The sequence below is a fragment of the Equus asinus genome, chromosome 17 (genome assembly GCF_041296235.1).
Source record: "Equus asinus isolate D_3611 breed Donkey chromosome 17, EquAss-T2T_v2, whole genome shotgun sequence".
NCBI classification, from domain to species: domain Eukaryota; kingdom Metazoa; phylum Chordata; class Mammalia; order Perissodactyla; family Equidae; genus Equus; species Equus asinus.
The window spans coordinates 13,239,066-13,263,477 of record NC_091806.1 but is presented as its reverse complement, the minus strand read 5'-3'; the positions used below and the strand labels follow the sequence as shown (position 1 = coordinate 13,263,477).

The 24,412-nt window shown below is 34.6% G+C and overlaps 1 protein-coding gene across 1 annotated transcript; it reads right to left on the bottom strand.

Annotated features, from left to right (window-relative positions):
* Positions 1-640: 640 nt before the first annotated feature.
* On the bottom strand, positions 641-1,567 carry OR5AS1 (olfactory receptor family 5 subfamily AS member 1). Its single transcript, XM_014858859.3, has one exon. The coding sequence runs from the start codon at positions 1,565-1,567 to the stop codon at positions 641-643; it is 927 nt and encodes a 308-aa protein (XP_014714345.3).
* Between the last annotated feature and the right edge of the window lie 22,845 nt (positions 1,568-24,412).

Below are 24,412 nucleotides of genomic sequence, written 5' to 3'. Positions count from 1 at the left end.
AGACTATTGCTATGGGCCTTCTATCTGATTTCCTGAGAGCCAGTGAAACCACCATCACCCATCGTGAGTACTATCAGATTTTCCTGATTGCAGATGTTCTGTAAGTGCAGAATACAGACTTATTTTCCCAAATACAGAAAGCTGCATTACTCATCCATTCATCCATCCATTCCATCCATTCATCTATTAAACACATGTGTAATAAGGATGTGCCATATACCTGGTACTATACAGGTATTGCACAAATAAAACAAGAAATATATTCCCTGCTGCCAAAGAGTTTCTAATATGGGAGAGCTGACAGACAACTCAACATATACCTTCAATACAACATGATAAACAATATAATGAATCAATGTGCAAAGTATTTTGGAGAGCTAATTGGGGAATGATTATTACTTATTTTAATTCAGGAATTTTTCACAGAGTAGAATAATTTTGGAGAGAACATTTCTGCAAGAGAGGACAAATATTTCAAAGTATTGAAGATGAAATATTATCATTATTTCTGAAAAATGGTGATAAATTGAAAATATTTGACATATAAGGCTTTCATGGCATGGCACTGATAATGAGACTGGACGGGCAGGCTATGACTTGAATATTCTTAAATGATTTAAATTCTTATTCAGTTGAAAGTCTAGTTTCTTTCTAATAGCTTTTTGAAGGCGTTTTTTACATCCTTGTTTCTGAAACTGTAGATTATTGGGTTCAACATGGGAAAGACAACAGTATAAAACACTGCAACTATCTTGTCCGTGTCTAGGGAATAGCTGGTGGTGGGACGTAAGTACATAAACAGTAGTGTTCCGTAGAATAAAGTGACTGCTACAAGATGGGATGCACAGGTGAAGAATGTTTTGCTTCTACCACCTGAGGACTTGATACTCAAAACAGTGATGAGGATGCAGAAGTAGGAGATAAATATGAACACAAAAGTAGTGGTCTGAATGAAGCCACACAAGGCAAAGAGCAGAAGCTCATTGAAATGAGTATCTGCACATGATAAAGCCAAGAGAGGTGGGATATCACAGAAAAAATGGTTGACAATATTGGAGTCACAAAATGGCAGCGTGAATGTGAGGCAGACATGTACCATCGAAGTCACACTTCCACTGAAGTATGCCAACACAATGAAACAGATACAAACTCTCCTGGATATAAGAATAGGATAGAGCAATGGGTTACAGATGGCTGCATAGCGGTCATATGCCATTGCTGCCAGGATAAGACACTCAGCATCAGCAAAACAACCAAAGAAAAACATTTGTAGTGCACAGCCATAGGGAGAAATGCCTTTCCTGGATGCTAAGAAATTCACCAGCATTTTAGGAGTGATTGCTGTAGAATAGCTGATGTCTAAGAAAGACAAGTTGCTGAGAAAGTAATACATGGGGGTTTGAAGGCTTGAACTGATATTAACTAGGATTATTAAACCCATATTTCCTACCAGAGTTAGTGTGTACACTATGAGAAATACCAAGAATAGTGTGACTCTGAGAGGTAGAGAATCTGTGAATCCAACAAGTAGGAACTCCATTGGCATGGTATAATTACTCTGCAGCATCTTCTTGATTTTCTCATTTTTCTCATCCAAAATAGATGGGATCAGAATACGACAGTTGCCTTCAGTTATCGATGAATGAGGAATATCTTTATTCTCCCTTCTAAGAATGCAAATGGAAAGATAATAAAATCAGTTATAGCAATTTCTATGACATATTTGATTTGTTTTGTTTTTTTGTCATTTTCCTTAAAAGAGATAATCTTCATTGATACCAGAGGATGCTATTCACAGATGTTGTTTTGAGGTGCAGTAACTCATTAATAGCTGTGCACATTGAGAAATGATATTAGTTCCTTTCAGGCTGAAAGGGGATGGATGTGACTCACTTGGTAAGTCCTGGTAGAATCATGAGAATTGATAAAATCTTAGGGGTAAAGCTTTATTTTCCTGTCCTAAAATCACATTCTTTCATGTAAAGGAAAGTAAAGTTGAGAAAAATTCTAGGAAAAAATTATCCACAGGTAAACTAGATAACTCCATAGAAGAATATCTGTGATCTTGGGAGTTAGTTCAACATAACGGTTAAAGCACAATAGTTATGCAATAGAAGACTAGGTTCAAATGTTAGCTTTGCTACTTACTGATTGTGTGACCTTCATAAAGTTATTTAACCACTCTGTGATGGTTAGAGAAATAAATGAATAGATATTTGCAAAACATTTATGTAACTGACATAATCAACACTAATATGAGCACTTATTAAATAAAATCTGTTAAAAGAAATAAATTGACTTTTTTGTTTCTTTTTAATTGCTTACTCAAGGGCTTGAAATACTCAGTTGTCTCAAAATTCATCTTACATTTGTCATGCTGGACACATGATCTGTGGTCTCTTAGAAAGGAAAGCTGTGTGCATGTGTTCTATTCTATCCAAATGCATTGTCTGGCAGAAGAAAATCTTTTACATGTGCCTTATAATTATTGCTTTTCTCTCTTTAGGTTTATGTCTCATATCTGAGGTAAGACAGTGAAGTTCCAGAAACATTAAGTGTTTTGAAAAATAATTCTATCTCTACACTTACTAATGAACTTCTAAACTGGGGCTATATGAAAAAAATGTATATTATAGAGTCTGAAGGAGAAATAATCAAGGGAACAAAATGATGGCTGCAAATAAAAAATAAATTATAATGGGATGGAATATTTAGTGAGAAATTAAAGATTTGTAATTTTGGAAGTGGTTTAAGTGAGTAACAGTATAGTGAGTAATAAGGTAAATAAGTAATGGAGAGCTATTCTCTCTGTCACGCCTGGTGAAACCTCAGAATTTCTCCTCCTCCAACAACATGACCTGCGACCTTCTAGGTGCACTGAGAAGAGAAGTCAGCTTTCTTTGGGTACCAGATCTTAAAAAAGAAAAAATTAGATTGGGAAAAGATGGAAGGTAGGTGGTGAAACTATAGTGAAGAAATTTAAAACTCTTAAGGGAGAAAAACCTTTGTGTCCATGCTGTGCAAATGTCATGTCTAAGCTTTACATAATATTCAAATTCTCACTCTTGAATCCTTTTCTTTTTTCTTCTTCTTTTTTCTGGAATAATGATTAAAAAGCAATTCAGTGGTTAAATAATCTGCAATTAATTAGTCATATATATTCTATATTAAACTTTGGATAAGGAATTCCATGGTTAAAGAATCAATTAAATAATCATAAAAAAGGTTCCTCTAAGTCATTTTTGTCAAATTTCTAACTAAAGAATTAATATTAGGGTCCGGCCCAGTGGCACAGTGGTTAAGTGCACATGTTCTGCTTCGGTGGCCTGAGGTTCGCTGGTTCAGATCCCGGGTGCAGACATGGCACTGCTTGGCACGCCATGCTGTGGCAGGTGTCCCACATATAAGGTAGAGAAAGATGGGCATGGATGTTAGCTCAGGGCCAGTCTTCCTCAGTGAAAAGAGGAGGATTAGCAGCAGTTAGATCAGGGCTAATCTTCCTCAAAAAAAAAAAAATTAATATTAAAGAATCTATAAACACCAAAGATATATCAAATCTAGGAGATTCCATGTCTTTGGTTCCCAAAGATTATATCTAGTGAGATATCACTACTAGCATCAGCCTTTTGATTATGAGTTAAAACTCTACACTGAGGCTTCCTGATTATCATGTTTGCCTGCTTAATGGGCTTGATTTGTTATCTCTGATACAGAACAGGCAGCAGCAAGGAAGAGTAGGAAAGAAGTAAATGGGTGTGTGGAGACCTGGGCTCCAATTCTGATTCTACTAGTACAAATCACTTCACCTTTATGTCGTCATATGCTCATTCATAAAATCAGACCTACTCTATTTATCACAAAGAAGTGCCATCTAAGCAAATGAGACTGTGCATATACAAGAGCTTCATAATTGCTCGGTAAACTTTTATGTTTTTTAGAGATTTATTAATAGAAATTGTTAAAATCCAGCACGTTTATCAAAACATGCTTTATTTCCTCACTAGAAACAACAAACAAATGAACAGACTTGCAAAAATTAAAAACTACACAAGTTCTCACCAGACAGAAATAAAGTATAACCACCATCGCCACAAAGGGAAACTGTGACTTTTCTTTTCCTTGAACAGTTTTCATCTGGGTTTTCTATGAACCAGAGTCCTAGTATATTCTGCTACATTGCCTAGTTATCTGCATTAGTGACAACAATGATGATGATGAAAGCAATCAATACTAGCACAAATTATGAAAAATGGCCCAAGATATTTTCTGAGCACTTGACATGCATCATTCTACTTAATCCTCATACTGTCCTATGAGATGGATTTTATTATGCCTGTCTTTACAGATGATAAAACTGAAGCATAGGGATGTCATTAAATTCCCAAGTATATATAGACAGATTTTAGGTCTCACTTCTTAACTACAATACTATGGTGCCTCTAATGTAGAAATATTTTCTCCCTCTGTAGGAATTTTTTGATACTTTATTTAAATATAGAGTCTTAGTGCCAAAAGGAATTATCAAATTCACACCTTTATTTTTCAGATGGGGCGACTAACTCACCTTCAAAAGATCATCCAGCAAGTAGCATGTCTACTAACGATTTTATTAAGTGTATATCTTATATCCATAAATAAGTTATGAGGTCAAAGTTTGACTTTCCTTCCTGGAGTCCCCATAAAACCTGTGAAACTGTCTAGAGGGTTTCTGTAGTCAATTGTTGAATGTGTGAGCATCACAGAGCAATTTCACTTTTCTTGAAGGATTCAACTCACACTACGTTAAACTGGGATCAGAGTAATCTCCTAGAATAAGTTGAGCCCCACCGATTCTCAGGGAAATCCTATCTGACAGAGCTGCTATTTCTAAAAGGTGCCCGTGAATGGATTTTTATTTGCTACTCTGTTTGAAGTATGAATGTAGAATATAGAAGAGAGAAAAATAAGAGCTAAATGTACACAATTTGCTGTCTCTCCTTTTCAAATGGCGTTGTGCTGTAGTGGTTAAATACACAGGATTTAGAGTTAGGCAGGATTGAGTTTATCCTCAGATGTGACATCTAATGCTGTACAGGTCATTGAACTTCTCTATGCCTAAAAGTCTTTGTTTAATTAGCATAATAATATACCATAAGGTTAAAACCAAGATTAAACTAGGTAATTCATAGCACTGTTTACAGAGCTTGCTATATTATAGATTCTAGCATGAAAATGTACCCATTATTATCTATTATTACTATTAATGCCTTTATGATTATTTAATAATTCAATATATGATCTCAAAATCATAAGTTCCCTGAGTTGATAGTTCGAGGAAAAATCACAAAACAGTCATTCTGAATGTGAATATGAATATGTGCTCATAGAAACTGAGGTTTGGATTACTGATGAGGTTTAGCGTAATTTAGCCTACTAAATTAACTAGACCATTGAATTTCCTCAAATTCCAAAATAGGCAGAGTCAGCTTCCTCGTCGTGGCAATAAGGGGCACAAATGAAAAGGCAGTGATTCTTGGAAAATGCCTTGGATAAGGTAAGGTCAGATTTATGCACCCACCGACTCCCACTCATTCTCCCAGCCCATGCACACACACAAACTAAGAAAATCCCACACAGAGTCAGTGAAGATACATTTCATCTAAGGTAAATCCATTCTCTTTGCAACACTCACAACAGATATTTTGTTGGTGCTTTAGGGAATCAATCACCTACCTTTGCACCATCTGGAATTTTGAATTATAGAATTTATTTTGTACAAGAGGCTGACAGCATTTCTCTCCAGATTTTACAAATAGGTCTTACAAGGGATGAGTATTTATCTTCCAGTCTGTGACAAGTGGGACATTATCTCAAGAAAATCCCCGCCCCCAGGAGACCTTTGGACAAGCAATTACTGTCTTTCCAGTGATGTGACATGAATGATTTGTTTTACAGGAGAAAGATGAAGAATTGTAACATAATGGACTATAATGAAGCCAGTTACAGCATAACATACATCTCATAACACCTTGCCATTACTGAGAGATCTTTGCTTAAAAAAACAAGAAGAATACAAATTCATTAATTATAACAATGGAGGAAAATGGAGGAAAGAAAGTCTCTTCAACAAATGGTGCTGGGAAATCTGGACAGCTACATGTAAAAGAATGAAAATCAACCATTTTTTTTCACCATTTACTAAAATAAACTCAAAATGGATCAAAGACCTAAAGATTAGGCCTAAAACAATAAGTCTTCTAGAAGAGAATATCGGCAGTACACTCTTTGACATCAGCTTCAAAAGAATCTTTTCAGACACCATAACCCCTCACATGAGGGAAACAATAGAAAGAATAAACAAATGGGACTTCATCAGACTAAAGAGCTTCTTCAAGGCAAGGGAATACAGGATGGAAACAAAAACACAACCCGCTAATTGGGAAAAATTATTTACAAGTTATTTATCCAACCAAGGGTTAATCTTCATAATATACAAAGAACTCACACAACTAAACAATAAAAAATCAAACAACCCAATTACAAAATGGGCAGAGGACATGAAAAGACATTTCTCCAAAGAAAATATACGGATGGCCAATAGACACTTGAAAAGATGCTCATCATCACTAATCATCAGGGAAATGCAAATCAAAACTACACTAAGATATCACCTTACACCTGTTAGAATGGCAAAAATATCCAAAACCAAGGGTGACAAATGTTGGAGAGGCTGTGGAGAAAAAGGAACCCTCATACACTGTTGTTGGGAATGCAAACTGGTGTAGCCACTATGGAAAACAGTATGGAGATTCCTCAAAAAGTTAAGAATAGAAATACCTTATGACCCAGCCATCCCACTACTGGGTATCTATCCTAAGAACCTGAAATCAGCAATTCCAAAACACCCATGCACCCCTATGTTCATCGCAGCATTATTCACAATAGCCAAGTCAAGGAACCAACCTAAGTGCCCAGCAATGGATGATTGGATAAAGAAGATATGGTATATATATATACAATGGAATACTACTCAGCCATAAAAAAGACAAGGTTCTCCCATTCACAACAACATGGATAGACCTTGAGGGTATTATGTTGAGTGAAATAAGCCAGACAGAGAAATACGAAGTCTGTATGACTCCACTCACAGGTGGTAGTTAACATGTGGAAAAAGAGAACTGATCAGTGGTTACTGGGGTAAGGGGGGTTGGGGGAGGGCACTAGGGGTGAAGTGGTGTACCCACAACATGACTAATAATGATGTACAACTGTAATTTCACAAGGCTGTTAACTATCATAACCTTAATAATAAAAAAAAACAAGAATACAAATTCATTAATTATAACAGCCAATAAAAAAGAATGATTTCTCCTATAAATTCTTCCATTTCTTTCATATACTTAAAGATACTTTACAGCATTTAGTTATATGAGAGAATTCTAAAGTACAATCTCAATATTATTGAGAAGAATCCAAGACACTGTAATTTTTGTTTGTTTTTCAGTTATGTGGGTTATTATAAGGAAATAGGCCTTAAATGATAAGACTAAGATGCCAAGTAACAGTCTTATGACTCAGGCAATCTGGATTTAAATGTTAGTTTTGCCATTTCACAACTGTGACACATTGATTTCCTCATTTAATCTTATTTTAATAATTTTTTAATTGTGAATAATAATTTACTACCTCATCAGATTCTCATGAGGATTGGGATAAAACATGTTAATATCAGCCCCTTGTTCAGCAGATTGTATTCATTTAATGAATGGTCACTTTCTTATGCAATTATTGCACTATGTACAGCAGTATTTCTTACTGTTTTTAAATGTATCTAAATTTTAACTTTCTTTAAATTATTGACAATGGTGTAGACTCTATACTTTAAGATAAGGGGGACAGAGTGGTGAATGGATTAATACAGTTTGCCAGACTTATTGCAAACAACTGCCTTCTTTCCTAAATTTGGTGGGGAGATTGAAATAAGTTTCGTTGCTATTAGAAGGCTTCTTATCAGATGAAGATCACTGTATTTAGAAAAAAAAGATCATCTTTCATCAATCAAAACAAAAATGTGTGTGAAAAATGAAGAGCTGGAAAAATACAGCTTAAAAAATTTCAGTGAGGGGGCCAGCCCTGTGTCTAAGTGGTTATGTTTGCGCACTCTGCTTCACTGGCCCAGGTTTTCTCTGGTTCAGATACTGGCCGTGGACATGGCACCGCTTGTCAGGCCACACTGAGGTGGCATCCCACATGACACAACCAGAAGGACCCACAACTAAAATATACAACTATGTACCAGGCGGGGGTATTTAGGGATGAAAAAAAGCAAAAGAAAGAAAGATTGGCAACAGTTGTTAGCTCAGGTGCCAATCTTCAAAAAAAAAAAAAATTCAGAATGAGAGAAGTTGCGAAAATTATTGTGCTTTCTTTATTTTCTTTATTTTTCACTTAATAAATCTATGCATCTGGCAAAAATAAATAGTAAAAAAAAATACTAATGTCCTAGTTTTATTTTTTGGAAATGTAACTATAGAGACAATTTCTATTTCAATAAGGAATGCATGCGTTATTAAAACAAGAGGTTTATCCCTAACTTTAAGGGTACTAGCATATTTTTTAAACAGTGATATTGGCACAGACCACCATCAACCAGTGTTGCTCATTAAAGCAGAAAATGAATGTGCTGAAAGGATATTGGATATTATGAGGAACCTGGGGAACTGGTTGTGAAAACACGCAGGAACCAAAGAAAATAAAAGTGAGAATCTCACTATAGGAATTTTGCTTCACATAAAATTGCCAGCTACTTGCACTGCCAGCTGTTTTGAATAATCTCTCATTTTGCTTCATTTTCAAAAGAAGCAAAAGTCAGGAATGGAATGTTTGTTTAGCCTACAGCGGTGCACATACCAAAGCCTTAGTTTCTAGGGAGCAATGAGAGGAAATATCTATCTCCTTAGCCTTAGTTATGGGGCCTGAAAAGTCACTGCAGCATTCTCTGCTTCCAATTCAGTGGAATCACCATTGGGTACTTTAGAGAACATATTGCTCTTTTGCTTAAGAAATCCTCTAAATTGCTGAGCCAAGAGTTACAGATCAGAGAAGAAACATTTTTATGAGTGTGTTATCAGTTGAATACAGTCCATCTCAGGAAGTCCATCCTCATGCAACTTCCTTGAACCTCCCCTTTCATTACCAATTTATTCCTTCAGGTTTCTGATCTCCTGGCCAAAACAAAATAGATCTCCTCTACTAAGTAACGTAGACGAAAAATGTTCATTTCTGGAAGCTGTACTAATTGGATAAATTCTTCAATATTATCTAATATTCTTTGGAAATTACCTAGTCTGGGGTAATAATACTGCAGTAAACTCTTCTTTGGCATGTAACCACTACAGCATGTAGAACAAGGCAGCCAGCAGGCTCAGTTTTGTTTTTTTTTTTTCTTAGCTATTCTGTTAATTGGTCATAGAAAGGTCCCTTGGTGCTACTTTGTGCTGGAAAAGTAACTGAAAGTTTCCTGAAAATTGCTTGGGCCTTCAGGATTTGCTCATGCCCAGCTCCACATATGCAAATTCCAGGAAATAATAAGGTTCTTCCAAGCCTGACTTGGTCACTAAAAGAACCTTATATCTTCATGCTTATAATAAAGAATTTAGGGCATATGATAACCTGGTGTACATTGGCCAGGTATCCTATCTCAACCAGAACCCAATAGTAAGACAATGTTTATTCCTCAAAATGAGAGAGATAAATTTGCTGACCAAAAATCTGATTCAATCAAAATCTCTAAAGGCTTCTCTGCTACTACATATAATGCCTAGATATGGCAGTATCAATTTTGCAACAACTGTATGAAAAGGGCTGAGGTATAGAACTGCTTGCATTGCGGTCTGAAGCACCCTTTCTTGCTATGCATCCTATACAACATTGTCAGCTTTGAAGAGGACCTAGTGAGTAAGTCAAAAGTTCATTCACCCATATAAAAGATGTAGTCTACAAAACTGAAAGCAGCTTATCTATATGTTGTGTAGGGGAGGAAGATATTTCCTCTACCTGCTCTAGGTCCTTTTGCTGGCTGGGCTACAAACTAAATTCTCTTGAGACAGATTAACAGAGAAAATTAAATAAAACTTTATAACATGTATACATGGGAGAGACTCATACAAACTGAACAACTCGCCAAAATGGTGGAAGCTCTCACCTTAAATACCATCCTCAGCTAAAGACAAACGACTATGTTGGGGATAGGGGAAGTCATTTATGGGAGATTACCAGAAAAACACAGTAAACAAGAGTAAGGTTATTACTTAGATTTAAGTCCTTGCCTTCTGCACTGATAAGAGTTTCTAGAGATAAGGGCACCCCCCTCTTCCTGGTACAGAGAGTGAGACACCTTTACAGATGGAGATTTCCTATACAAATGTAAATGTCTCTTAACAAAGGTAAGTAAATTCTACTTTTCAGAGTTTCTTTCATGTCTGCATCTCTTAAAAGGAACCAGCCCTAAATAATCCTCATGCCTAAGAGTCATGTCATGGGGTGGCCAATTCCAGTCCCAACAGTTGCATCTTTTGTGTGTTGGAGAATATAAGGTTTAGAAAAGGCTACCTCCACTTAAGGAGTTGGTGATATGTGATTTACAATGAGAAACATGTACTTGAGAAACTCCAGTTTCTAGCACAGAGCTTCCAAAACCTTTGGAATTTCTTAAGTGGTGAGAGAGATAAAAGTGTATTTTGTTATGTTAGTTAGCTGACTTTTGGAATGCCCCTAGATCACATAAGGATGGACATTGATTTCCAGGGGAACAAACCCTGTGATTAAAAATTTTAGTTTTACCCCTTGACCTCCCAGGAAGGGAGAGAGGAATGGGGCTGGAGGTTGAATCAATTACCAATGGTAAATATTTTAATCAATCCTGCATAATATAATGAAGACTTCATAAAACTCCAAACCAACAGGGTTCAAATAATTTAATATTTGGTTGACACATGGAAGTGATGGGAGAGTGGGATGCTCAGAGAGGGCAGGGAAACTCCATGCTCTTTCACCATACCTTGCTCTATGCTTCTCTTCCATACAGCTGTTCCTCAATTATATCCTTTATGATAAAGCAGTGATCTATTAAGTAAATGTTTCCCTGAGTTCTGTGAGCCACTCTAGCAAATTAATCAAACCCAAGGAAAGAATCATGGGAACCTCTGTTTTATAGCCGTTTGCTCAGAAGCAAAGTGACAACCTGGACTTGAGACTGGCATCTGAAGGGGGAGGGAGTCTTTTGGCACTGAGCTCTTAACCTTTCGAATGTAGTGCTATCTCTGGGCAGATAGTGTTAGAATTGATCTTAAGTGTAGGAAACCCAGCTGGTGTCCAGAACATTTCTTGCATGCTGGTAATGAGGGGAACCCTCCCTCCACATATTGGAAATTGTGTGCAGAACTCTGAATAGAGGACATCCTAACATGCCCCAAATAACTGGCCCCAGAGAAACAATGCTTCTAGATTTCTGATATTTCCAGTCGTGCATATTATATTGTAGGGGAGGAAGAGAAATCCTCTAATCTCTAGGTCCTATTGGCTGGGATACAAATTAAATTGACATAAGACACAGTAACAGAAGAAAAATCAAATAAGTTTAATAACATGTATACATTGGAGAAACACAGGAAAACTGGGTAACTCAGTCAGATGGAGGAGCTGTTACCTTCACTATCAACTTCAGCTAAGGACAAAGGAGGATGTTGGGGGTGGGGAGAGTCAGTTATGGGAGATTACCAGAAAAGCACAGTAAACAAGAGTAAGGTTATTATGCAGATTTTTCTTGTCTTCCTCATTGATAAGAGTTTCTAGAGGCAAGTTCATCCTCCCTTTTCCTGGTACAGAGAGGGAAATATATTTACAAATGGAGATTTCCCTTACATATGTAAATGTCTCTTACAAAGGGTAACTTCTACTTGGTTTTCAGAGCTCTTCCCCTGTCTGTAGTTTTTAAAAGTAATCAGCCCAAAATAATCCTAATGCCAAAGAGACACATTTTGGGGTGCCCAGTTCTGAGCCCACACAATATTCTGGTCTTCAATATTGTGAATAATTGTATCCTTTCTTGAGATAGTGAGAGGTAAACTAACTTTTATTTTTCCTGAACCAGGATTTACATATTTAAAGGCAAAATTTTGAAAATTATTGTTTACTTTGCCAAGAAAAAGCAAAATGATTCAGGAGATTTGTTTTTCTTTTGTGACGTAGGGAGGGAGAAAAAACATTATTTAGCTTGAAAGCTGCATACCATGTACCATGGACTGTACTGCAAGAGGACTGTATTTGGAATAGTAGTTATAAATGGAGATAGTCAGCTGAAAAACTTCATAAAGAATAGTTAACTCATATTTGAAGATTCATTCATTTTCTGTACTTGCAAAACTAGACAGCCAAATTACAATCATGTAAGAATCATTTTCACTAAGTTTTTTATATTGGTACTATACAGTGATGGGTTCACTCAATCAGCCTGGGCTAGTCAAACTCTTCATATTCCAAAGATCTTAAGGGCTGGCCTTTGACTGGCTCCTGAATGATAACCTTTGAACCTTGGAATACTCTTCTTGATAAGAGCATTTTTGGGGGCTGACCCAGTGGCCCGGTGGTTAAGTTCCCATGTTCCGCTTCTTGGTGGCCCGGGGTTCTCTGGTTCAGATCTCGGGTGCAGACATGGCACCGCTTGGCAAAACCCATGCTGTGGCAGGCGTCCCACATATAAAGTAAAGGAAGATGGGCATGGATGTTAGCTCAGGGCCAGCCTTCCTCAGCAAAAAGAGGAGGACTGGCAATAGTTAGCTCAGGGCTAATCTTCCTCTAAAAAAAAAAAAGGAGAGCATTTTTGGATCATGGAGCCCACATCAAACAGTTTATGCTAATGGTGTGATTTCTGGTGAATACCTGGGGGATTTTTGTACCATTTGTGCTAGGCTGTATCAGACTGAACTCTAACGTGGGGTGCTTGGAGACTAAGAAACTGAGGAGAATTATGTGTGCTCTCCATGCCTATGTACTGACCTCCAATAAAACCCTGGACTCGAAGACTTAATTAATCTTCTCTGGTTGGCAGTACTTCAAACAAGGCATTAGACAACACTGCTGGGGAAATTGAGTACTGTCTGTGTGACTCCACCAGAAGAGGACAAGTGGAAGCTCATACCTGGTGTCTCCTGGACACCACGTACTCAACTTTTTCCTTTGCCAATTTCAATCTATCTATGTATATGTTAAAAGCCATAGCTCTAAAAACTATTCTGAGTTTTGTGAGTTCTCCTAGTGAATCATTGAACCTAGTGGTGGTCTTTGGCACCTCTGACACAAGTACTAAATTCAAACAATTTTCTCAAAGTTTTTTTCTCTTTTTTATATTAAGATTTCAAACTTATTTTTATATTATGTAAAATTTGAAAATTTAGTTCATTCTAAAAATATAAAATAATTTTTTAATTAGCATAAGAAATAAATGAATACATATAAATTCACTGCCCATATTAAATACAAACAAAGAACTTCTAGTATTGCCAAAACTGGAAGTTCTCTCTGATCACTCCCATAACCCTGCTCCCTTGACAGTGACAACCACTCTTCTATATCTTTTATTATTCCTGAGCTTTCAATTCTAAAAATAAACTCATCCATATTCCTAAAATTATATTTTTAATAAATCTCCCCTTTTATTTTTGAATATTATAAATGTGATGTCATATAGTTTGTCCTCTGTATTGCTTTTGTGTTTCTTCAATATTATGTTCCTAACATCCTACCACATTCATACATTTTCCTGCACTCTTTAATTTCACAACTTCGTAGTATTCTTTTTCTTTAAATCATCAAAATTAAATTGCCTGTTACCTTCTATTATGACCAAAGATGATGCTTTACATGTCACTTGGTGCACAGGTACAAAACCTTGTCTATGTGCATCCCCAGATGTGGCATTGATTGGATATACGGTATACCTATGTTCAACTTTAAAATACAAAAAGCTGTTTTCTAAATTTCTTGTTCTTATTTATACTCTCAACAATAGCGCATAATACCTCAGGTTTCATAGTCTTGCTGACACTTGTTATAGTCAGAAATTTAACATTTTTTTGCCAGTGTAGTTAGGGTGATGGAAGCTTAAATCTTTACACATCTGAAATTATTTTTTGTCCATCATTTTCAGTAGGGATCTTTTCTTTTCTATTTTTCTTTTTTCATTTTTTTTTTTTTTGGCTGAGGGAGATTTTCTCTGGACTAACATCTGCTGGCAATTTTCCTCTTTTTCTATGTGAATCACTGTCACCAGGGCCACTGACAGACAACTGGCATTGGTCCATGCCTGGGAAGCAAACCTGGGCCGCTAAAGTGGATTGCACCAAACTTGGCACTAGACCACTGGGGCTGGCCCAGGATCGTTTTTCTTTTGAATGCAGGCAGCATATTTATATATATTTTAACATATGTTCATCCTCAAAGACACCTTCTGACATATTAAATTTTAATTTATATGTGGATCTGTTTCTGTACTCTCTATTTTGATCATCAGGCTATTCAAACTTTGTTCATTGGCAATCTTGCCTTCATACAATTGCGTTGATATCTGCTAGATACTTCATCAAGAATGGCTTGGTCTTCTTGCTCTGGGTTATTCCACAAAAAATTTACAATTGGCTTTTCACTTTTAGAACATATTTAAGTTGTTTTTGGAATTGTGTTGTATTTACAGGCTACCTTTATAAAACTTATATCTTTAAATATTGAGTCATCCTCATAAACATAATGTCACTGTTTATTTAGATTATTTATTTAAAATCTTTTAATTATGTTTAGTAATTTTCTCCATAAAAGTTTTGAGTATCTATTGTCAGATCTATTTTCCTAAGGACACTGTGTATTATAAATGTTATCCTTTAAAAGATTATATTCTACATATTTTCTACAGTTAATATTCAGATTAAATATTGATCCTATATTCAGCAACCCAGACAAACTCTTTTATTAATTCTCATAATTTGTCATTTTATTTGTTTACATGAGTCTATCCCTTATATTTTTAAAATTTTGGGTTTTTTTCTCTGCCAGCTGCACCCTCCAGTGAATTGTTACCTACAATTTTCAACATTGGACATCATTACCTTTTATATAATTTTAAAATGCGTATCACCAACTGTCTGTTTATTAGCTTTGATTATAAGATGTCAATTCAATCTGAAGTACTAATTGAAATTATGTTTGAACCACCAAATGCAATACATCTGTGTTACCCTGCACCTTTATTGATGTAAAGGATGATAGAAAAAAACTCATTTGCAACTAAATTATAAACTTTTAGCCATTAAATTGCAAAAGAAGACATTACATTAAAGGTGACTGTCCACCGTTTTTGAAAGCTCTGCCATTTTACCTTTCTAATTCACAAACTTTGGGGGCTAATGATGCTCCCTGTTGAGACAGACTAACCATTCAAAGTGAATACCCAATGAGTGTCATTAACAAAAAAGTCTGGTGCATCTTTTAGCTTAAATTCAAAGGGAATAAAGAGCTATTATTAATGAATAGTTAATAAATTGTAAATATTATGAGCAATTTTTATCCTGAGAGAAAATTAATGAATATATGGAAAGATATGAGGACTTCTCCACAACTTTTTTTACTTCAGTGTAATTAATCCCTTTGAAAATTGTGAATTAGTACGTTTTGCATTGGGGAAAATATAGGGCTCAGCACCAGAATATTTCCTAATTATTTTATTTCTTATCAAATCTCAAGAGAAATCAATAGACATTGCAATGAGTCAACATACTTTTCCTCCTTCTATTAAAAAACACACATACATTTCAGCAACAGAAACGATGAAATAAAGGACCTAATTATCTTATATTTTTAATTTACAATTTTTACATGCATTTGTCTTATTAAGTTGAATAAACTTATTAGAGTAAAACATTAGAATCCTGAGGTTAATACTTAGATAAGTGATGTACATAAAAATGTTCACAATCGAAGAACTGATGAATCATAAGTCTAATCATTTATAAAACTGACAAAAATTTTTTAACCTATATTGTAAAATAAAGTCAAGCTTATTCATTCGTATATCCACATTTATTTAATGTCTACCACATGACAGACACTCTTCTATTAAGCTGATCAATAATTGTAAAGGTCTGTGCTCTGAAAAAGTTCATTAGAAAAATAAACAAAAATGTGAACAAGTAACTGAAAATGATAAATTCTATTAACTTGTCCTATGAATACAATCGAGTAGGTTTTATGAGAGTTCATTCACCTTTGATGTTGAACTCTTTAAAAAATTTTGATTACAGAGTATTTAAACAAACATCTCATAAAATCAAAATGTGTGGCGATCTGAATTTATAAAAAATGAATATCATCTTTATCAGATAACTCAGTAATTAACAAAGATATGCAGCTCATTCAAAATAATCCTTTAAAACTCCATTTCATGTAGTTTTTTGTTAATAGTTGAGTGACATGTGAAAATATACAACTTACCCTACATACCATAAACCGTAATGTCCCTTTGATGAGTACCCAATTTATATCTAGTCAGCAGACTATAATTGTCTGAACATTAGAGTTTACCTCTTATGCATCTTCTGGGAAAATCAAAGTCTCTATTACTTCATAAGATAATCAGAAGGAAAAAATTATAAATAAAACATAAATACATAGAAGTTTGCACATATGTGTAAAATTCTTCAGAGACGTTATTAAGTTAAGGATTAAAATAAATCCATTAAATTTAGCTAAAAGCGAGCCACTGATAGTATCCAAGAGAAAACTATCAGTGGCAAAGACACAGTACAGAATGTAGGGGTCTCAAACTTTATGATGTCTCTACCCAAAGACATATTTCCAAGTACCTCTGTCTGTGGAAAATAATCCTAATTAACTTAACGTTTTAGTCCCTAAAATATTTACTTTTATATAATGCAAATGAATACATTATAAAAGAAATACAACAACATTAGTTATAGTCAAGGAAATTTTCCCAGCTGCATTCCAAGTCAGTCTGAGCATTTTTAATTTGCTACTGCTGTAGTAGCCTTTTGTTTTCTATTTTTCCTATATATCATAAGATGAGGCATCAGTGACAGAACGGTAACGTTTTCACCTATGAACATTATAACCCCTGTTAATAAAATGAGCCCATAAGATGTTCCCCTAAGTCTGATAAAGTCACAGAAGTCACAGCTGCTTCAACCAGTTATCATGGTGAGGAAACTGAAGACAAACACCACACAATTCTTTTGGGTTAAGGATCAGGATTTGGGGAAGTTTATAAGCCAGAGATCTTCAAAGGGGGAAACATATCACCTCACCTCTTCATTAATCTATGAAGTGATGGCAAAACCATTAGATATGTAGTGAATTTGCATTCCAGAAGACAGCCCTATCCCTGTTGCTTATTGTTTTATGGGGTGAGTATGTGTGTGTGGACTTACCATCAAATGACAAATATGATGAACTCTGGCGCCAGAGTCTGGATTTCAGTCAACTGTTGAGCAGAGTATTGAGAAATGTCAGTTGCCTAGCATCTGAATACCTGGGAACTCAGGGAAAGATTCAACCCTCTGCTGGAGAAAGGTCTAGATCATATAAAAAAGTCACCAGTTACCTGGAAACTCTGAAATGACTCCTAGGGTAATAGTCACAAAGTCCTGCCTGCTCATAGTTATTGTAGATTTGCTAAGAGTTTAAAAATCTGGATGATATAAAATAATATAGGTTTCTATTAAATACAAAGCCTTTAAAGTTTAATGGAAAATTAATTTCTAAGTTATAAGAGTCCCATCAATCTTACAAGCAGTTAACATTTGTTGGGAAATATAGTTACACCTTCTACTATTCCATCAGGTTCAAATATTATACACTTATATACATATCTTAAAAATAAATAGAATTCCTTCAGGAGTTGTTTAGAAAATAGAAGACGATTGGTTATGCACACAACTGTAATCCATATTTGGGTTAAGGAAGATTGAGTCAAATCCTTTTTTAAATTTTCTGATTAGAAATGATATTACCTAAGTGGAATGAAAATATTGTTATATGTGAATACATTCATTCAGCTATGGTAAGATGTAAAATTAACTGTCAAATGTTTTAAGAAATCGTGACCATATTACTAGGTGTGTGTGTGTGCTAACAAGGAATATGCATATCCGGCACTATTTGTGCTAGTATGATTTCATAGAATTTCATTTATTATAGTAAGAGATTTGATTCCCCTCCACATATGTATGATGAATTCCTTTAGATGTGCAAGTGTAGGCTGAAATCTGTTATTACTGTTATTAGTATTGTAGCATGAGGTCTTAAGTCTACTTATAAATTTAATTCCTTAGATTTATACAAATTATTTATTTTACTATTACTTCTTGTTACTGCAAAGAGTTTACATTTTAAAGTGAAATCAAATATAAAATGACACCTTCCATTTAAAATACTTGAAGAGGGGCCGGCCCCATGGCAGGGTGGTTAAGTTTGTATACTCCACTCTAGTGGCCCAGGGTTTCGCTGGTTCGGATCCTGGGAGCAGATATGGCACTTCTCATCAGGCCATGTTGAGGGGGCGTCCCACATGCCACAACTAGAAGGACCCACAACTAAAAGTATACAACTGTCTACTGGGGGGATTTACTGGGGGAGAAAAAAGTGAAAAAAAAAAAAAGATTGGCAAGTTGTTAGCTCAGGTGCCAATCTTCAAAAAAAAAAAAAAGACTGATTCTTTCTTTAAAAAAAAATAAATAAAAATACTTGAAGATTTTTAATTAACTAATTTTTTAAATGAGAGCAATCACTATGCAAAGGTTCCTCAAAAGTGATTGTTAAGATTATATATATATATAAAATATGCTTTTAATAAAAGTTATAAAGTTTATAGTCAATAACTGGATAGATAGCGAATAAACATGTGTGCAAACAGAAACCAGCTTCAAGGGCATAAAAACATCTCATAGCAATAATTATCCTCAACTTTCTGAACCCCAAGGAAAAGTTATATATCTCACTTTACAGTTCCTCATGAACCACACATAGCCTTTTGAAATGTATCCTCATACTCACTATTGGTAACTTTTGCAGATACTATGTTTGGACTTGACGTTTTTAGCAGGAGTGGAAAGGACAGTAAATTTTATTATGGACTGCACTAACAGTAGTTTCAGAGTTAGGAAAAAGTCTGGATTTCTTGCAGGTAAACTGTTATACAAGTTGTAGCTAAAGATAATAAAACAAAAGATCTGGCTTAAAAGAAACAATTGAGACTCTCTACCTTTGGACTATATCACACATATGGAAGGCATAAATATGCAAAGCTACATGTTAGATGGTCTTCTAAGAATGGATTTATCCTTGAATAAATACATGATGTCAGTCTTACTTCAACCAAATATCATCCATCTTATAGTCTGGTAAATGATCTTTTCTGGCCGCTGGAAGATCTTAATTACCAGCTGAAAGAACAGTATATGACTTTTGAGGCAACTACATAGGAGAAAAATGAATAAAAACCAGTATTTCTCCAGAAAGGGGATACTGTGTGTGGAAAATAACTCATAAAAATAAAGACGCAAAACAAAAAAAAAACACTAAAGCTAATGGTGACTAGTCAATTTTCTTGGATATCTTCATAAATCAGGGAGAAAGAGGTACAAAACTCAGCTGTTTGTGCATCTTTTAAGCATATCTGAAGTGAAAGGCTGTTATATGAAATTACTAAGACAAAATTCCAAGAAATGACCATAAATATGTTTAGTTTATGAAAACATGTTTTAAATATTTTTGATCTACTTTATGGAAACCATCATTGATCCAAAAACATTTAATAAACATATTTTTGTACTCACACATCCTCTCATTTAGATTTTAAATGATAGAAAATATAGACACAACTTACTAGCCAATAGGAATGCACTTTAGAAATTTTAATATTCCTGAGTAAGTGCTTCAAGAAAACCATGATGGAAAGTGTGCCATGAAAGGAAGCCCAATTGAATGGCTCATTTTTCAGCCAAAACATTTTATTGTGTGAATCTAAGGCTTAGCTCCTTGCAGAGCTTGATTTTGGAACTGGCTTGACCTTACCTTGCTACCCAATTTGAGGCAGGGAAGCTAATAGAGAGAAACAGTAAAGCGCTGGACACATTCAGGCCAAAGTGCAAGCGCATCAAATGTACAGGACAGAGAACTTTAACATTATGCACCCACTTGAAAATATGACCCAATCCTATTCATTGATCCTTCAGTGAAGAGCCCAAGCCTAGTGTTCACTACAAGAATCTAACTTTGTAATTAGCCTTAAGTAGAAGTTGTCTTCGTTTTGATATATGAAAAAGGCTCCACACAACTAACTTCTTCATATCAAAAAGATAAACCATTCCATTCAAAGCAAAAATTGTGAAAGTGTAGGTCTGGAGGTCAACAAAAGTCACATCAGTTAAGAAGCACCTTATGATGTCTTTAAGGGAAAAACAAGTTGCTAAATTTTCTGAAGACAAGTTCATTAAAAATATATGTTAATGGAAGCATACCAAAATTCAACTTTCAAATATTGGATATTAAAGTTCCCTAATTGATAAAATAAAAATATTTTTTAGTTTAGAGAGATTAGAAACACAACATATCAAAAATCATGAAATAATGTTAAAGCAATATTTAGAAGAAAATTTACAGAATTAAATACTTACATTATAAATCAAAAAAAGTTTTAAATGACTATCCAAAGCTTTCACTTTAAGAAAGTGGGTGAAGAAGACAAAATTAAATCCAAGCCAGTAGAAACAAGGAAATAATAGAGATAAGAACAGACATCAACGGAATTGAGAATGAAAACAACAGAGTAAACCAGTCAAAGCAAAAACAACTTTTTTGAAAAGATTAATAAAATTGTTTAGCCAGAATGCATACAACTTGGTAAAAAAGATAAGTCACAGGAAAGAAAAAAAATAGAGAACATCACTGGATACATTAATGAAATTTATATGTCTGACTTAAGGACAATAATGGGATTTTATCTGCAATTTCAGGCCAATAAATTTGACAACTTACACTAAATGGAAAATTGTTAACACGTATGATTGGCCTCATGAATACAAATTTATTTTAACATTAAAAAATTAATCAAGACAATTCACCATATTATCATCCTAAACAAGAAAAAACATCTCAATAGAAACAGAAAAAAATTATTGGATATAATTCAACATTAATTTGTAACAAAATATCTCAGCAAATTAAGAATAAAATGGAACTTCCTGCATGTTATAAAGGGCAAATACCAAAAACTCTACAGTTAACATAATACTTAATGATGAAAGAATGAATGTTTTCCCCCAATATAGGAAACAAGACAAGAATGTGTGCTCTCACTACTTCCATTCTACATTGTACTGGTGGTTCTAGCTGTGCAATAAGGCCAAAAAGGAAAAAAAAAGAGAGAAAAAAAAGAAATAAAAGTTGGAAAAGAGAAAGAAATAGTATCTTCTTTCAAATTTTTAAATGTGAAAATTACCATTTGCAACAGCAGCAAAGCATGAAATACTTATGAGTAAACCTAATGAAATATGTAGAAGAGCTGTATGCTTTCAGCAAAACATTGATGTGAACTGAAGAACCATATAAGTGGAGAGATGAAATGTGGCCACGACCTGGAAGATTCATTACTCCTAACACATTGGTTGTCTCCAAATTGATCTGCAGCTATAAAGTGACACAAATCAACTTCTGGCAGTCCTGTTGTAGAACTTCAGAACCTGAAACTAAATAGTAAAAGCAAAGGCCAAAAGTAGTCAAATCTTGGAAAACCTGTTGCGTGATTTCAACATGTGATTCTGATATCTGATTTCAACATGTGCTATAAAGCTACAGTGATCAAGAGCAGCAGGAAGAGTTCAGAAATTGATCCACACATATGTGGTGAATTAATTTCACAAATTACCGAAGTAAAACTATAGAAAAAGGATATTCTTTTGGAAAAAAGGGTAGTTAATCAAATGAACATTATTTACTAAAAAAAAGAAGAAGAAAAGAAAAAAAGAAGAGAAGGGAGAGAGAGAAGGAGGGAGAGAGGGAGGGAAGGAAGTAGACATGAAAAATAGAAGGAAGGAAGGAAGGAGAGAAGGAAGGTAGGAAAGAAGAAAGGAAGGAAGAAAAGAAAGAACCATAAATCTTACAAGAAATTGCATTTCAAAATCCAGGGAAAAGTGATACGCCTAAATATAAAACCTAAGAAAAATTTCTTGAATAACACATAGGAGAAAATCTTCTTGACCTTGAGTTAGGAACATTTTCTTATATATTACATGAAAAGCACAAATATATGAGTGAAAGGTAATAAGTTAAACTTAAAATTATAATCTGTTTTTAAAAAGATACTGTCAAAAAATGAAGAGCTAAGCCACAAATTAGAAAAAATACTGGCAAAGTGCATATCTATTAAAGACTTTTGTCCCGAATAAATAAGGAATTCTTATAACTCAATAATAATGAAACAAACAACCAAATAAGGAAGAGGTTTTCACAGGTATTTCACCGAAGAAAAAGTACAGATAGCAAATAAGCACATGGAAAAATATTCAAAATGATTAGCCAGTATGGAAATTCAAATTAAAATCACAATGAGAAATACATTCCTAACTGTTAAAATAGCTAAAACTTTAAAAAAGAAAAGGAAAAAAAAAGAAAATGCCAAGTGCTGGTGACGATTTAAAGCAATAGGAACCCTCAAACACTGCTGGGATCAATACCAAACAGCACAATAATTTTGTTAATGTTTGTCAGTCTCTTAAACAACTTATACGTACAATGGGTTCCAGCAATTTTACTCCTATTTATCCAAGATAAGTTAAAACATAGGTCGACACAAAGAGGAGATTTATACATAGTTTTTCTAAATTGAAGGTAGACCAAATGGCCATCAACTGGTGACACATTTATTGTATGGACATCTAGTTAGTAATAAAAGAAAAAAACCCTGATACTGTAAAAAGAATATGATTGAATCTCAAATACATAATAAGCCAGATTCAAAAGGCTACACACTGTTATTGGTTCACAAACTGGCCCAGTACAAGTAGGGCAAGAAGAGAATGAAGAAAGAGCCAGAGCACTCCAGATGGGTAAGTGGAAGTTTTATTAAGCGAGGAAACTTACATAAGAGATTTGTCTTGGGTGACTGCAAGAAGAGTAGATCTCTGCACTTGCTTGCCAAAGCTTAAAAGTTTATGTAGAGGCCTTAATAGGCTTCAGCCAAGTATTTAGTCCAGATGGTCTCAATACCTTACTCTCTCAAGTCTGTGTCCTTGACATTCCTACTACAGGAATACTAGGTGGAATGTACATTCCAATGACAGTGGAGACAGGAAGGAACCTTTGATTACCTGGGGCCGGCTCATGGGTCAACCCGCAGTCATGTCCTCTTGATGACCTCCTCCAACAACCGTATAATTCCACTTAGATCACATTCTGAAAATGGCAAAAACAGGACATGAATCACACCAATGGTATCCCAGTAGCTGTAAGAAGCTGGAAGAGGGATAGATTGTCTATAAAGGGGAACAAGGGAATTTATTAGGATGGAGGAAATATTCTGTCTTGATTGTGGTGTTGGTTTCAAGACTGTTTGTGTTTGTCAAAATTCACCAAACTGCAAACCTGAAAGTGGTGGTAATTTACTCTAGGAAATCTATGGCACAATAAACCTGACTTTAAAAACCTGACAATTTCCAACTCATTATTTTACGATTTTAACCATTTCTTAAATTGAAATATTTTTTATTTATTGTTCTTTCTGCTTCTTCCTGAATGAAACTCCTTTCAAGATTTTCAATTATAACTTTTTGTTCAATAAATTCAATCTCCATTTTTATCCTTGTTTTCTTTAGGGTTTAATAATACCTCTTTTTTCTTCATAAATTCTCTTCTTCCCTTGCTTCCATAATAACTCACTATACTGATTCTCCTCCTATCTTTCTTCATTCACTTTTCTGTTTGCCTCATTACAAATTATTTTTATGTACTCCCATTTCTTAAATTGCTAATTTAGTTTCATAGATTAGTAAATAAGGATTATGTATTTGACAGATGTCAATCAGGTGGTAGTAGTTTTTAATGGCCTGATGGTGATCTTTGCAAGCCAATTTTTAAATAGTATCTTGCATAATATCACAGATCTTTCTTTAGATGCAGAGGGACTCTACCTGCTTTGATGATTGGAAGATTGGATTTACTAAAGATACGCACACACACACATATAATGTACACATATATTTGTATATATGTACATTATGTGTATATGTACACGCATATGCATGTATATATTTATAATCTTTTAAATGAGTAAAATAAAATGGAATTGGACAGGAAAATTAGGTATCTAAGTATT

Coding starts and splice junctions, on each gene's coding strand:
- OR5AS1 (XM_014858859.3), bottom strand. CDS start 1,567: ATGCTGCAGAGTAATTATACCATGCCAATGGAGTTCCTACTTGTTGGA.